Source organism: Danaus plexippus, chromosome 27, assembly GCF_018135715.1.
Source record: "Danaus plexippus chromosome 27, MEX_DaPlex, whole genome shotgun sequence".
NCBI classification, from domain to species: Eukaryota; Metazoa; Arthropoda; class Insecta; order Lepidoptera; family Nymphalidae; genus Danaus; species Danaus plexippus.
Genome location: NC_083555.1, coordinates 1,729,847 through 1,746,754, shown reverse-complemented (window position 1 = coordinate 1,746,754; position 16,908 = coordinate 1,729,847). Strand labels below are relative to the sequence as shown.

The following is a 16,908-nucleotide window of genomic DNA, read 5'->3' as shown; positions in this document are numbered from 1 at the left end:
ATACTCCCGACGTTTCGGTAACTTTGCAGCAACCGTCATCACGGGCAGACGAGTTTTTTACAAAAATAAATCACGCGTAGTTCATCCGAAAAATACTAGTTTTATTTGTATGTTGTTGTAATTAAAACATATATTTTTATATATAATTTCAGTTAAAGTCAAAGATTTTTTTCAAACCAACTACAAAAATAACAAGAAATGTATTGAAACTGCCATGGGATTACAGAATTTGAAGCGAGGAAAATAGATATTTGAATTATTCAGTTACAATCATCGCTCCTCAAACAATTATAACGAGAGTAGTCCCGAAGGATTGATTGAAACTTTGTTGTGGTGTGTGGACACAAATCAACAACTTTGTTTATTACGTGAATTGCATTCAGAGTTAACTAAAGTTAAGTTTGTGAGGTCCTAGCTTGCATAGCAGTTTAGTTGGATATTTAATTTAAAATAACGAAGATATTCCGAACGTAAAAATTTCAGAGCACCAACCAAGAAGATTTTGATATAAATGAGTAATGCGGGAAGTTTTAAAACTTAACGCTTCAGTGGTCTTACTGGGATATTATATTTCAGGAGTAACAAGTTGAGAATGAACCTGAATTTCTAACTAGGTTTAAGACCAAGATGCCGTTAACTCCCTCATCTACATTTCCAAAGTATTTTATCTAGTTTCAGACTACAGTCTAAAGTTTAAGTTTTCCTTTAACGTTAAAGCAAATAATAGTGGCGAATTAGTTGTTGAAGAGTATCAATTCTAATAATTATATTATACGAATCAATAAGCGGTCGAAAAGTATATTATTTTATTTCTGGTTTTATAAATATTTTTCAACATGAATGTTGGTTTGTATGAATTTTATGGACCGAAATTTTTGGTCCAGCATCAATTGAAATTAAAAAAAAAATGCAACAAAAAAGTATTCTTGTAAAAAAGAATAAGATTTATAAATAAATATGATAATAAAAAATATATATGTAATTCTACTCAAAAGAATTTTTATATATAAACAGAGCCTTGATACGGAAAAATAAAAGTATAACATACAAACATATTTTACAGTCTTAAAACGTCATCAGAGAATATAAGGTTCTTAAGAAAAAAAAAGGCTGCAGTTCAATTTAGGTTATTATTGGACCGCAAATGATTCCAATAAGATTTGATGGTAAGCCTATTCTGAATGGGTTCGTTTCACAGCTGAAATATGGTTTTCGATCCTATAAGCGTGATTGGCCCTAAGCGCTGGACCCAATAATGGCATTTTATTACAAAAAATTAATGGTCACTATTGAAAAAGAACTTCAGTTGACGACTGTCTATATGATTACAAATTAAAAGTATAGACGGAGGACATTTAAGATTTTCTTAACATAGAATTAAATAGAAAAATATAAGCTTTAAAATAAAAATAAAATTACTTTACCTTGATTATATTTTTACACATATATATATTGGAGATTTTATTACCTTACTGACAAGATCTTTAACAATATTACCTAAAAGCCATCAAGCATTCAATAATAGCTAGCTATCCAGAAATTTTCCACTCAAGTAACAGAACAATTCAAGTATGTAATTCGATCGGTGACTGGGAGCGACATGCTTCAATATACACAACGCTGTTAAGACTTTTTATTAAATATTTTCTGTAAGATTACATATAACATAGTTTATAACTCGATATTCTAATAAATTTATCTATATTATACATTTATTTTAAATATCCTTGTTCGTTTGTTAGATGTAGATAAAATTATTGAAGGGATTGTCCATACGAATTAATCTTAAATAGCCAGTATAACTTCTACTTGTAAATTTAAACAATCACTCAAAATTATTCGCACCTTCCAACAATAGAGATTTTGGATAATACTTTAATTGTATCAGGGATTAAAGGTATCTTTTGTTGAGCCGATTTAATCGAGGCTAAAAGACCATTCAATGCGAATCTTTTGTCTCGGAAAACTTTTCTTTTCTAACAGCGTATTCTTAAAATTTAGCTTACAGAACAATTTCTACTTTTAATGGGGGGCTTCTCGAAGTAATCCGAAGTTAAATAAAAGAACTGTTTCTTTACACTGGAGATACCTCGGTTTAATTTTTTAATTTATTTCCCTTCTTTTGTCACTTCTTGGACTAGACTAAGTATTATGTAGGACTTATTAAGTGATAAACTTTATATTGTCTGTAAGATTTAATCAAAAAAAAAAAAACTTTTATTTTTCATACAATTGGGAATATTTACAGAGTTTTAATCAATTCAGTTGTTTGAATAACAAATTAGAGCACAACAAACTTTTATAATATTATTTTTGAAATATATTTTAAATGAAAATTGTTTTATAATCCCATCAGCAATGAAAATTAATCGCGTTAAAACTACTTTTTTATATTATGGCATCAAAAATCATTCACAAAATATATAGTTATATACATATATATATATAGTTACATAGTATATATAGTTATAGGGTTTATATATATATATATATATAGATTTAGATATATATATTTTAAAAATGAAAATTTATTACGTAATATTATATTCGTATAAAAAAAACTTAATAAAGAATTGGTGATTTCGTTTGGAATATCTGGCAATGGCGAGTAGTTAACAAAATATATCTTTGTCCTGTTTGATATTTGCTGTAGCAATAACAATAATGTCCTTTTGTGGGATACAGCTTTATATAGGGATAATAAATTATTTAAATATAAAAAAAGTCACTAACAAAACACAATTTAAGTCAATTTTATTTATGAAATAAAACGACATACTCTTTGTTAGACTAATAAAACTTCCATATTAAATTAATCAAGAAGTATAAATAAAAGAAAAAAATTAAATTTGTTTAATAATATTTATAAGATTACTGTTTTTTTTCTCATTACGTATCCAATGTGTATGTATATCGAAATATTAGTCTTCAATACGCAAATAAACTAATTAATAAAAAAAAACAACTATAATACAAGGTTGTTGTATGCATGTCTTTAAAATAAAGACATTTTTACTCGATAATTGTGATTACATTATTTTTGGGTGCATAAGATTTATCAAATGTTCGACAATTTCCGACGTCGTTAAGATGATTTGCTCCTATTTTCCAATTTTACATCTTTAATGAGTGAAAATGGTCACTAGGAAGTTAAATAACTCATATCCGCCATCATTATAATTCAATTTACCTCACAATTACCGAAGAGACCTTAAATAATACTGACTCATAAGGCTGTGAGTTAACAAAAAAAATTTTTTACTTTTATTCAATTGTCTTTGAGGTCGTAACTACGGAATTAATATTATTACCTGGAAGTATTCACAGACTTACTTATTAAATTGAATACAAATGTATACGATAATTCTAGTAAGAACGTACATAATACTAATATGAAGAAAAAAATATTTATATTTTAAAAAATATACAGCCGGTGTATTGGTAAATTCAACTATCGAAAAGACGAATAATAAATGGCCTATTACTTCGAACAAAAACATAAAAAATAATGTGATAATACTTTATTCCCAGATGAAAGTATAAAAGGCAATGCTATAAAAACATCTGTAGGTATAACTTCATATAAAACAAGAATATGTATGTATGTAATTCCAAAGACAAATAATATGTTTATTTCATTGCAATAAAGATGAAGTGCGAACAAAAATATTAAATGACGAGATGACGAGACGAATCCCAATACGCGTTATTCGTTTAAGTGAAGCATATTGAAAAAATTGTCTTTACTACAGTACGCGGAAACGTAAGAGGTTCACAAATACATTAATATATATATATATATATATGTTTTGAATTCATTTTTTATCTTTATTTATGTGTAATTAAACTTATTTTTTTATTAAAATGAATACTCGCGAAAGTCTTGATCTCATTATTCTTTTTTTTGAAGAGGTTTCGATTTTTGCCAAACTAATTTGTATTTAAAATTAGCCTGAATATTATTACTGTAAAACCGCTTCAATAAACATTCTTTTCTCTGTTTAAAATAACAATAAAAATATGAATATATATGAATATATATATATATATATATATATATATATATATACAAAATGTCCAGGATAATATAATCAAATTCCAGATTGTTGAAAATATAAATAGTAAGTGTTAGAGATTATTAAATATACCTACTGAAAAACGGTTAATGAATGCACTTGTATTCGATGTCTCATTAATTACATTCCCATACCCACACGTTATCTAACATGAAAGAAAGCAAATTTTTTAACACATTTAGCCTAAACATATTACATGATACGAAAATATAATAAATACTGATTGATTTATATATATATATATGTATATATAATTAAATAATACAATAAATTCAAAAAAGCATTTGGCATAAATCTGAGGAAATCATTTGTATATAAAAAAATATATTATAATAAATCAACATCACTATGTATCAAAATTAACAAAAAATGTACATTTGGATAACATAACCGCCTTTATTAATTTAGCAATAAAGTATATAATCCTAAAACAAAAGAAAATGGAACTCTAAACGTCATTTGTCTTGTTTTGTATAAGAAATAGGACAGCCTTAACAAACAAATTCATCTTAATACAGCTGGGATTTGAATTATACTGTGGATAAGCAGAAAAAGAAGTTGAAGAAAATATAATTTTTATTTATTTGTGAACGGTACTATTTTAGGACGCAAATCGAATTTCAATATATTGCGAGAAATACAGCCTTGCGAGCAGCATTTTTTCAAATAAGTCTCTGTTTTTCTATTATAATAAGTAATGAAAGCTTTCAACAGATAAAAGATTCTTGTAATACGATACACAGTTAACACAAAAGTACTTTCATAATGTTAATATGTGACAGTATTTAAATATGAAATCCAGGCATGCATGCCTTAAAAAATCCATTGTGAGAATTACAACCAGCCTATGAGAGTGAACGCGGTATAGTAGGGTTTTGTTTAAAAAAATTCATTACCTTAAAATCTGCCTCATTTTCATTTCAACAATGCATAAAAAGAATATTAACAAAAACTCGAAAAATTTCAAAGATAAAATAGAAAAAGCGAATAATGTTGTTTTTAATTTAAAAATAACTTAATTTTACTTGAATTAGATTTTATACAAATGACTATTTAATGAATAACTTTTTTTAATAAGAGATTTACACACGAATTCATGGGATTTATGTACAAAAATAAAATTTATACACAGTTTTACACTAAATGCTTGTACACCTACTTGTATACAGAATCGTAAAAATATATGAATTTGTTAAAGCCTAACTTATATTTTCATTCCATACAAAAGGTTACAATTTAATCAAGCGTGTCACTAGAAATAATACGAAGCGGAATGCTATTAAATCGAAAAACCAGAAAATTTAAGACGGCGATACAAAGCCAAATTAAAACAGCCAACAGCCATATTTCACAATAGAAAAGGGGAAGAACCGTAAACTATATCAAGTTGTCAATTAAAAAGTTCCGCAGATTAACATCTTGCGGGTTATAAATGGCCTGATTATTGTCCTTTAAATTTATGATTGTGAATAATTCAGCGCCTAGGGATTTCTTAGAACGGCTTTGTTTATGCCAATTTAACGGTTTATTTATATTGAATCCGATTTCGGAAGTCCATCTTTATGGTCATTAAATACCGAACGATTTACTAGCAATACTGATACAGTAATAAACACAAAAGCAAAGCAACGGGATGAGTTACTTTTTCAACTCTCCCGATATGTTTATCCAATCGGAATATTAATTCAGATTCAGTTGCTTCAACTTCAAAACATGTCAGTACCAAAAAGAAATAACATGAGTTACCTATTATAATGAAAAATATTTCATTATTATAAAAAAAATATATATATATTTTTTTTATATATCTGCATACAGGAATGCTTCACTGATTTAAAATTGCACATGGGGAAGAAATTATTCAATGAATATTTCAATCAACCAATTCTATATATGATCTTAACACTCGCAATTGATTTTCGTCAAAACAAGATATATTGTAAGGGTTATATATAAAAATAAGGATACCGGAAACACTCTGTGGACTATCCCTAAACCAATATATTATGGATCTGTCACGATATTGACATGGTAAGTCCATTAGACAGGGATAAATATACTAAGTAAGCATGTTATAGAAAGAGAGAAATGCTTGCCAGTCATGTGGATTAACAGCCGAGATGTGGGGAAATATGGCGATAAGAAAAATATATTAATCTGATATTATTTCTAGTTCACTAATTGATACTTATATGGTTTTTATTGGTGATGTCCGGATAGCATTTGTTTTATTTGTAAGATAAGGAACACGTTGCTTTTTATGTAGGTACATATATTATAAAAAGATTTTACTTACAATTCACGTCTATGGAGACATTCTCGGAGAGCGGCGTTATGGTCGGATCAGTGACAGCCTACAAAAAACATTAACAATTAAAGCATCTGTGATATACGCTGTATGTTTTGTTATTGGTTAAAATTTTACTTCACTTCAAGTATTTAAATTTAAGAAGTATTTTAACTACAGAGAAAGCAAGTGAATAATTTGATTTTAATTAAAATTAAAACATTAATTAATATGAAGTAAAACCAAACAAAAATATGTTATGTGCCATCTCGTTCCTTTGAAGCTAAAAATAAATGTCTTATTTTTACTTTGAGTCTGTTGAAAACGAATAAAATGATAGGAAAGCAAATTATACTATACAGATATACAGATGCGCTGTAAAATAACATGGGGTACATATAATCAAAAAACAAAAAATTACCTGCAGGAAACTACGTCAACGTTCATAAATAATTGGAGAATAACATTAAAGTAATGTGTTCAAAACACGGAACTGCATGACGGAGGTAATTTAAACACTTTTTTTTATTCATTTCAGAGAAACTTATTCGTTTTGTGGACATGAAGCTACATATGTTTATTTTGATATATTCTCAATAACATTTTTAAATTCCAGTCATTATATTCGGATTTCAACGGAGTTAGCTGGGAATTTATCACTGGCAACGGACATGAATGCTATGTAAAAATAAATGAGAATTAAACAACATATGAAGATATATCGATATAGGACAGTTAATAATAAAGGACAGTTAATAGACGATAATAAATGAAAATAAGATCTAAGGCTGCGTTTATATTGTTCACGTTACGTTTACGTGTGACAAACTGATCGTAAATATGCAATTGTATTACATATTTGATCAAAAAATCTGTTATTATTTTACAGTTTTGTCTTTTTTATATTTATCTTATTTACATTCCTATTTATTAATCGTACATACCTGACACGTGATATCGGTTCCGTAATCAGATCTCTGTAGCGTGAAGGTAACAGCGGCTCTCGCCTCTGAATTAGCCAGGAGTGCGTGCGACTTCCACCAGGACACCCTCGCTGGAGGCCGACCTGATCATAGGAGAACTGGTTATAGAAGAATTGACAGGTCTAAGAATACTCTGTGTGTAGATGACATTTTAGAGAAAATGTAGTACTATTTTTTTTTTCTTGAAATATATTTTCTTAAAGAACTCTTTTATTGGGTAGTGATTTAACAGTCTAAAGCTATATTTTAACTTACTATTACATATGATGGATAGTCAGAAAAAATAGGTGAAAATTTCTCCAAATACGAGAACGGACTTTGGAAAGTGTACTTTGTCTCTTGACTATGAGACAGTTTCTTTGGTACTGTTATAATGTAGTTAAGAAAATCATACACTAAAATAATATCTTAAAAATAATTTTAATCTAAGTGAAGTCCCTTCAATGTGCACCCAAATAATACAATGAGCAAGCTGTTAACTTCTCTCAAAACATGCGGTTGCCTAATTTTTAAAGGGGAGAAGCTAAAACAATTCACGGAACAGGAAATGAGCTGCGAATAGGGATATAAAAACCGTAAAACAAAGGGTTGCTTTTGAGTGCGTCAAAAAATTGACATAAACCCTAGGGTTGTGAGAGAAAGTAAAGCGACACTCAGTTAGAACTGCGGCACAATTGAAGACATTTCGATTTATTTACGGCAAATTTGCTTCGATGTTAATTAAACTGTGAATTCATTGTCGTGTCATGATATTTCTGAACAGAGAGGGAGCGTCGTAATTTGATTTGATTGGACGCCGCAATACACGAATCAATTTTCAATAACTCAATAAAAATGACATTATTATTTCAGGAGACTAACAAAGATTGATGAAAAAATTTTATGGAACAATATCGTATACAAATCTCTATAGTTTAGAAGTTTTAGCGTATTGATGAAATAGAACTTAAAGAGACTTAAATATTTCATCTAAAATCGCTAACTCCTATCAAATGTTCCTTAATTCTCGTCTATAGATTTAACGTTTTCGCCAAACGAACCCTTAAAACAAAGGTGCGTGACGTTTGGAAGGGAGTAAAAACGAATTTAGACAATGGTGCTCGGGTTTAATTCATATGGGTAATTGTTCAGCAAGCGGTGGGCCCTTCCGACCCCTATTGTAAGCATGCTCCACAACCTGAATTGTTTTCTAATTACCACCAGAGAATCAGGAGCGATTAATGTTTGAGGTTTATTTTCGTGTTTGTTCTGGTTCGGAAATTATAATTAGAATTTTGTATAACTTTGTAACAAGAACATCAGTATTATCGAAGTTCCGAGAGAATATATAGAACCAATCATAAATTGCGATTTAGCATATCGAGTAGAAATCAGCAGTAAGGCAACTGAACCACAGTATCTATCAAAGTTACTCACCTCCAACGGCAACGCAAGTTAGATTGACTTCAGTCCCCTCATCATATGGACCGAGTACTCCGCCTTTGATCTCATCACCTTCTTGATTTAGAATAATTAAACGTTCCGGTGGAACTGCGGATGAAACATAGCTGTGAACTTTGAGTTTCTGACGCGCTATCAAACAATTTATATATAAAATTCAGATTACCAGAAACTTGTAAGGCTTTTCAAACTTGGTTATCTCTATGCTTAAGTTATCAGGATACGTCAGTGTAATTTTGACTGTATTGATATTGGATTACTTAAAACATATATTAATAAATAATTTATATATTCTTATATAATCAAAATTATAAATGGAATTCATAATGAATTAATTTAATTAGAATTAAAACAAAATTCTATGAAGTATCCAATTTCTGAGCATTTCAAACGTTTGTTTCGTTTCAAAAGCAATTTAGATGTAACAATATCTTCCAAATCAATTAGAAGGCCAATCAACTGTCTGAAAATGAGATGTCTTTGTTTGCACACAAATTAAAATGTTTCTAAGATGAATTATTTTCTGTTATAAAATGTTTATTGAAATTTAAGCCTTGGGCAATACGAAATTAAGTTTTCATCTCTCAAATGACATTGGGAGGGAAATGAATAAAATAAAGCAATTAGTAGTTTCACTGAACCAATGTAATCAGCGGTTTATACCGAGGGCTTCGGATCGTTCTTATTTTGAAAATTTATATTAAATAAATAAAAAATACTTTAATAAATTGCGGGTAAATTGTAAACTACTTACTGAGTACAGTGAGGTTCAATCTGGTGTTCTTGGTGGGTGATCTGATGAAATCCACACGACATCTATATTGTCCGCTGTCTTCAGGCCTAGTGAAGTTAAAATAGTTTACATTAACAATATAATATTTGTGGTCACAGAGAAATTTTAAACTTAAAAAAAAAAATTACAACGTCCCGTTTTATATTTATTATTAGCAACTCATTTTGACGTCCCGCGAGAGAAGTCCCCTTTTCCGAATGACGAGATTCACGTATTTTGACTGAGCATTGGTGCATTAAGGTGAGATAATTAAGTTTACGTCTGAATCCGACTTAAAAATATATAAAAAAATGTGTGTTTAAATTAATCAGAATCACAAACAATTGATGATATTTTCTATAACTCAACAACAACACTACAATAAGATTCAATTTCTTTTTATTTTTTCATTCACGTTCTAAAAAATCTTTACCCAAAATGAGTGTCTTCTAAGACAGCGACGTAGCATTTAAACTGTTGTTTAATAAGATTAGTCCCAAGTACGTTATATTTTTGTTTTATTATATTTGTACAAAATAAATATGCCTTGTCATTGCTTTTAGTTGGAACGGCTTGATGGATTTAAATGGCATTTTATACAAAACGAATTAAGCTTTAAAAGAATTTTGTTGCAAGCTACGAACAAAGATTTATGTTGCATAAATGTATCTTATGAATACCATCTAGTGGTAAAACGTTCCTGTTGTAAAAGAGATTGAATAAAACATTTATCACCGCAGTTTAACGAAAGATAAAGCGATGATATAGTTCTCCTTCAAGCCTAACTTAATTTGAGATTCTAGACGAGTTATTACAGCTTCTAGACCTCAATGACTTGATATTGAGGGTTAGAAGTTATGTACTTGGTTTAAAATTCTCAATCTTACGGTTAGAGATCCCTCTAATCTTAACAGGGTATTACTATACATTGTTATGTATAATTAATAGTTGGTAACTTCAGCAATATTATTAGCAAATCTATTTTTGCGAATGTTGAAACTCTTTGTTTTTTTAACTAATAGAATTGATCTTCGGGGTTATTGAAACATTGCAAATATCTTTATACAAATAAACACCCAAAAAACAATGTAGATTACAAATCAAAGACAATCTGATAAGTTTTGCTGACAGCTCGGTTTCCAATCTACTTTGTCAAATATTGTGTTAGCAGATACATATTTGAACACGGAAGTACATCGGAAAAATATTATCTTCAAGTGTTTCGTAAACTTTCTAAAAGTAATATTGTATTTATTATGTATGATCCAATCTCAAAAAGGAAACCAAACAATCCTTATTTATTGAGATAGTAAAATATTTTCATCATCCAATGAAAATTATATACGCAAGCATCAGCATAGAAATATAATAATATCATACGTAATAAAGTGACTCAAAATTTGTTCATATAATTTTCTAGTAACACTAAGAAACCTATAATCAATGATAGTATCATACACATTAATTTTGACATTTCTACGTACAAACATATACATTGCGAAAACATAATATGTCAATACATACTCTATAAAATGGGTCATTTCATTCACCTCAGATGACTCTCCTGTTTTAAATAAATATAAATTTATCAATAAAACTTAGTTTTGAATAATTAAAACTTCTTAATTGTATTGGAGGAAGCCTCAGCTAGCCACAAGTTCGTTTCGTGATAAAATTTTACCGCCTCCATTTCAAGTTATTTAAAATCAATACACAGTAAGGTTGCGATAGTTGTATCGTTGAATCGATTTCAAACTTCGCAGATAATTATGTCTGATATTAAATGACAAATCTTATATATAAAATTCTCTTGACGGCTTGACCGATTCTCATGAAATTTTGTGAGCATATTGAGTAGATCTGAGAATCGAACAACATCAATTTTTCATACCCCTTAGTGATAAGGGTTGTTCACCCTTAAATTTATTTTTTAATTTTTGAACGAAATTTTTTGTTTTTATTATTTTTTTATAATACCAGTGTATGTTTGTTTTGGGCAATATCTAAAATGGCTAAATCGCGTTTAACGGGACTTATTGGCAGATAGCTGATGTAATAAAAAGTAACTTAGCATACTTCTTTTCAAGATCCCGAATGACCATCCCGAAATTGTAACGCGCGAGTGGGAGGCAGGGCGCATACGGGGCTTTAAAGTTTTATCATAGTTTCTTATTATTTTTCTTACGCAGACGGAGTCGCGGGTAACAGCTAGTCACTTATATTATTTAATTCAAGCATATCTTTGGTTAGTTATATCAAGTTGTATAATTTGTTTACAAGTAAAACTTTATTTGTAAAAAAACAATGTTTGTGATATGGTATAAAATTTTATGTAACGTAGTCGGCAATGCCTCACCAAGTTCACTCTGTTACAAATGTCATTTAACATAAGATGTAATGTCTGCCCATTGTATATCTTTTGTGAATATGGAATACCTTTTTAACTAGAACTTATTTTGTTTAAAAACGAGTTGAGTTGTTAAGCAGAATAAAGGGTTAATTATTTGAACATTAAATTTACATTTCCAGTACGAGACTAAGCTAATATACATATATATCATTATATTTTAGCAGGATCCATATATATATATATGGATGGATCCTGTATCTACTAACATAAAGTAATGTTTAAACATTTTACGACCAATCATTCATTTCTCATTCACAAATCATTCATCATCATACAAATATCATCATCAGATTTTCAGTGCCCACTGAGCAAAAGCATCTCCTCACATAAAAAAGGTCAGAGCATTAATCACCACGTTTGCTCGAGGTAGATTGGCGATTTCAAACTTATTATTTGAAATTATAACTCCAGGTTTCCTCGTGATGTTTTTCTTCACCGTCTGTCAGTGGTATATCTTTGAAAGTTCCTATGACTCGGAAAAAATCACAATGGTACTTGCCAAGTTTCGCAGCCGCGCCCTCGTGCATGAGAGGCGGGCCTTAAGCTCTAGGCCATTACGACTTATACAAATATATACTTTATAAATTAAAAATGTAAAAACTGATAATTTAATAAACGTAGATATTTATATATTCAACATAGTATCAGTGATAATATAATAATATAATGAAATCTAAGATTTTCACGTGTACTCATTAAATGAAACGAATATTTTTCTTGACGGGAGTATGTAGTTTTTTACAAATAAAGCACGCATTTCATATCCGAAAAATATTAGGTTCATTTAAATGAAACTAAGTTTTTTACAGCAACCGTGACCATGGGCGGAGGAGACGAAAGTGCCTATCAATAAAATAATAAAAAAAAACGTTATTTATAAAGTATTCGAAAAACTTTGAATAAATATAAAAATAACTTAATATATATTTAAGCCTGGTTTTATCATCCAGTCATCTTCGAGGCCATTCAAAAGGAACAGATGTTTCAAAACCAGTAAGGCTGCCTCCCATAAAACTCAACGTGAAACGTCATAAAGTTACCGAGTAATTAAGCTATTAATAGGACGAATCTTAAGTCCAAGTAATTTCAAATCGTTAGACTTTTAAAAAGTAAAAATTAAATATGCGTATATATAATCGAAGGATTTTATATATGTCAATACTTTTTTGTAAACTTGTGGCATGAAAAATTTAAAAATGACATTAACTCTACTATATGAAATAAGTATATGTACATATGTGGTATGTATTGTTATAAAAATTGTAAAAAAAAATATATTTAAGCTGCAAAATTAAATAGAGATTTTTCTATTAGTTTGTGTAACAAAGGAAAATGTGAGCTAATTCAGTAATTGAAAATGGTTGAACTGAACGCAATTTTATTTTAAAAGAACTAACATAAAAGAGGTTTTACGCTTTTCAATTTCACCACTCTAATTACGCCTAGGGGGAAAATAAATTGAAAATGAGAGAATATTGGATATTAAAATGGGAATATCGAACTCTTAGGCGGTATGATTATAGATAAGGTGTAATTATACTATTTCATACGCGTTCCAAGTATAATCACTTTCCAATACGAATGGCTTTGAAAGACGATATCAGACTCATATAATTTATGAGCCCTTTGGACAGTTTCTGAATATTTCAGTTATAACTACGATGAAAATTCACATAATAGGTTAAAGAAATTCTATATTATACGAAATATTTCATATAGTACGTTAATTATGTCTTTATTTTTAAGTTTTCATTCAGTTTTTGTTACTTATCATATACAATAACATAATTATAGCTATGCTAATATAGGCTTAGGTTATTTGAGCTCTCGTCAGTGTCTAAATATAGAACGGTTATTGTAAAGTTTTTGGCTTCATGCTTATATATGTATATCAAGACTACACGTCTAGAATAAGAGAGGGATAAACAGCCTTCTGTTTCTAGGCTACCGTCAAGGTCAATTTGGAACGCTAAATGATGTACGTTCTTGCGGATAAGACGATACTTCTGGATGTTCTTACGAAAGTATGAGTTTATATTGATTGAACAATATAAAAAAGATGTCATTTAAATAAATCTTGAAATCTTCTCGTCGATTTTAGAGATAAAAAAAATTAAACTTTGCTTACACTAAGTCTTAAATATATATAATTTTTTTGTTGACACTATTTTGTTGTGAAATCGATATATATCGATATATATAACTGTATAAAATCTAAATGGCGATGAAAGTAATAAACTACGCGGATTTTAATTATTTAAAAAACTACATAATCCCGACGTTTCGGTTACCACCGTGATACGGTGATCACCGTGATCACGGTTGCTGAAAAGTAGCCGAAACATCGGGATTATGTTGTTTTTTAAATAATAAAAATCCGCGTAGTTTATCCGAAAAATATTAGTTTCATTTAAATGAATAAAACTCGCGAAAATCTTGGATCTCATTAGATGAAAGTAATAGTTTTTATTGCAACGCTCACTTATTGAACTTTGAAAGTAAACAGCTAACTTATACAATAATTGGATAAACGCAGTATTAACTTGTCAGCGCCGTAATAATTAAATCTCAGCGCTTTTAATTAATTACAGCTTAGGATTAAAATAAGCACATTTCATCTGAAATTTTCCGTTCTATGAAAGATATTAAATACTTTTTCAATAACATTACACTTAATACTAGAATATCTATATTTAATTCCTGTTTAGTTTCCTCTATTTCCAATAGTAAAATAATATTTATGTTTCGGAAATGTAATTAATTACAAACTTAATATTTAGTTAATAAAATGACAACATATTTTAATATCCTCAGTAAAATTAACTATCCAAAAAATACTTTTTAACTAATATACGCTTACTAAAACCAAATATATAAAATAAACGAGAAACTTTAAGGTCGTATGTTTTACGATACTATAATGTGTATTTAAGATACACGCTCAAAAATATCCATATTATGAATATGCCCGTTTTCCAGTACATAGCTAATGAAGTGCTGATAACAGAGAAGAATGTAATAAAAAGGGAAAGTTAGTTGCACTAAGTAAGTGGATTGTTTGAGAAATAAAAATTTATGCTATTGATTTACTCGTATGCATGTAAATGTGAGAATAGAAAAAAATCATTATTAGAAGCCAATACCATTAAAATCAAGCTACTATTTAAAGACACATGAAATGTCAACGGGTCTTAAAATATCATGTTCCGTGTTCCAATTCCCATAGAAATTCAACGAAAAAAACAAAGAATGTTGAATGGCTTATTACGGATTTAAAGCTTGGTATACATTGAGGCTGCGTTTGATGGTCTATAAGATGTTAATTAAAAATTTATATGCATTTAATTAATTTAATTGTATTAGAAAGCTTTTGCAGAATTGTATGATAATTATATCGTAAATATAGAAAAAAGAGATTTTAACAAAAAGAGACGAAACCTCTTAGCATTCAATAATTGACCCGTGCGGGTGCCTGGTCCATCGCGTTGCAGGGAGAGGAGCTTCAACAGTGCCTGGGACTTGCGATCCAGGTGTAGTTTTAAGGGGCCCCTATCTAACGCGCGTAAACCCTTTCCTCCACTGTCCAAGCTCCTCTCCCTACCTAGCCAAATTTGAAAAGAACCTACTAGGGCTGCTTTCGACGTATGTTCCAAGAATGAATTAATTTTAGTTTTGGATAGGCCCAAGTCTTTTAGTAGGTTGTAGAGAGAATTAGCCGTTATACCTTTCGCTCCCACTTCTACCGCGTACCACGACGAACTTGTTTCGGGTGTGTTCGTTAGTGAGCTCGTAATATTTGTTGACCTTGATGGCATGGTCTTTGGCGATGTTGGTTTCCCTAGGAACCGTAAGCTCTATTATCACAACGCGCTTAAAAATTCGCGAATACATAATTATGTCTGGTCTGAAGGACGACGCAAAAATATCCTCTGGGATTTTGTATTGTTTCTCAAACGTATCCATTATAGTCCATTGAAATTGTTGTGTTTAAAAAAAAATTATACGTTATAACGATATCTTATATCAATAATACATAACATAATTAAAGTAAAAAATAAAAAAAAACAACAAATTAAAAATTAATATTAAATAAATGTATATAAATTTCAAATCACTTGCTACTATATACGATCAAACGTATATTTCAATTTTTTTTTAAATCATTAAAATTGTTAAAACTATTATTGATAAGAAATTTAGCTTGTTTGAAAAACGACTCTTTCTTCACATTATCTTAAAATAAAAATTTATCAAAGTTTTAATAATAACCTAAATCTATGTCGAATCTTTATTCAGTTAAATCTTTTTTTGTTTTTTATTTAATCTAAAATAGAAACTTATAGCAAACGAATAGTTTAATACTATTATAATTATACAAGATGAGTCAACGACGAAAGTTGTGGTAAAATATTTTTATGAATACATTATGTAAGGAAGAATTTATTCTTATAATACCACAATAAATATCACTCATGTGTACAAGGGTTTATACGCGTTTATATAAATTTACTTTTGTAGGTTTAGCTTACACAAGAACCGATCCCGTTGTGAGATGAGATTACATTTCAAAGCAAACTAAAACACTTCAAACGAAATGTTGCAAAATAAACGTATCATTTTACTTAGAAAACAAAAACTACATTAAAGAAATTCTATATCACTTATATTCAAATGCGATTTTTTTTGTGTATATATGTATGTTTGTTTATTACTCAAAGATCCAAAAGTAAAGAGTGCTAGAGTTAGGTAAAAAAATCATTTTTAATGTATACAAAAAGGGCCTCTTTAAATTCAGAATAACTTTTTTTTAATTCCATATGATAGTATTATTGGTGTTGAATTAACAAAACCGTTTATAAAATATAAGTTCAAGCTAGGCACGAATAGCCAGAACCCATTCCGCACACGTGGCGTTTAACCCATAAATTAACACGAAGTAC

At 29.2% G+C, this 16,908-nt stretch overlaps 1 protein-coding gene across 3 annotated transcripts in view; it reads right to left on the bottom strand.

Moving 5' to 3' along the window:
* The window catches only part of LOC116775525 (nephrin-like), a 149,216-nt gene that overhangs the window by 14,677 nt on the left and 117,631 nt on the right, over nucleotides 1–16,908 (bottom strand). For all 3 annotated transcript variants that reach the window (XM_061525143.1, XM_061525142.1, XM_061525144.1), the window contains 4 exons: nucleotides 9,541–9,626; nucleotides 8,763–8,876; nucleotides 7,308–7,429; nucleotides 6,373–6,430 (listed from right to left, as the gene is read on the bottom strand). In XM_061525143.1, the coding sequence (XP_061381127.1) occupies nucleotides 6,373–6,430; nucleotides 7,308–7,429; nucleotides 8,763–8,876; nucleotides 9,541–9,626 (380 nt within the window). The remainder of the gene's footprint in view (nucleotides 1–6,372; nucleotides 6,431–7,307; nucleotides 7,430–8,762; nucleotides 8,877–9,540; nucleotides 9,627–16,908) is intronic.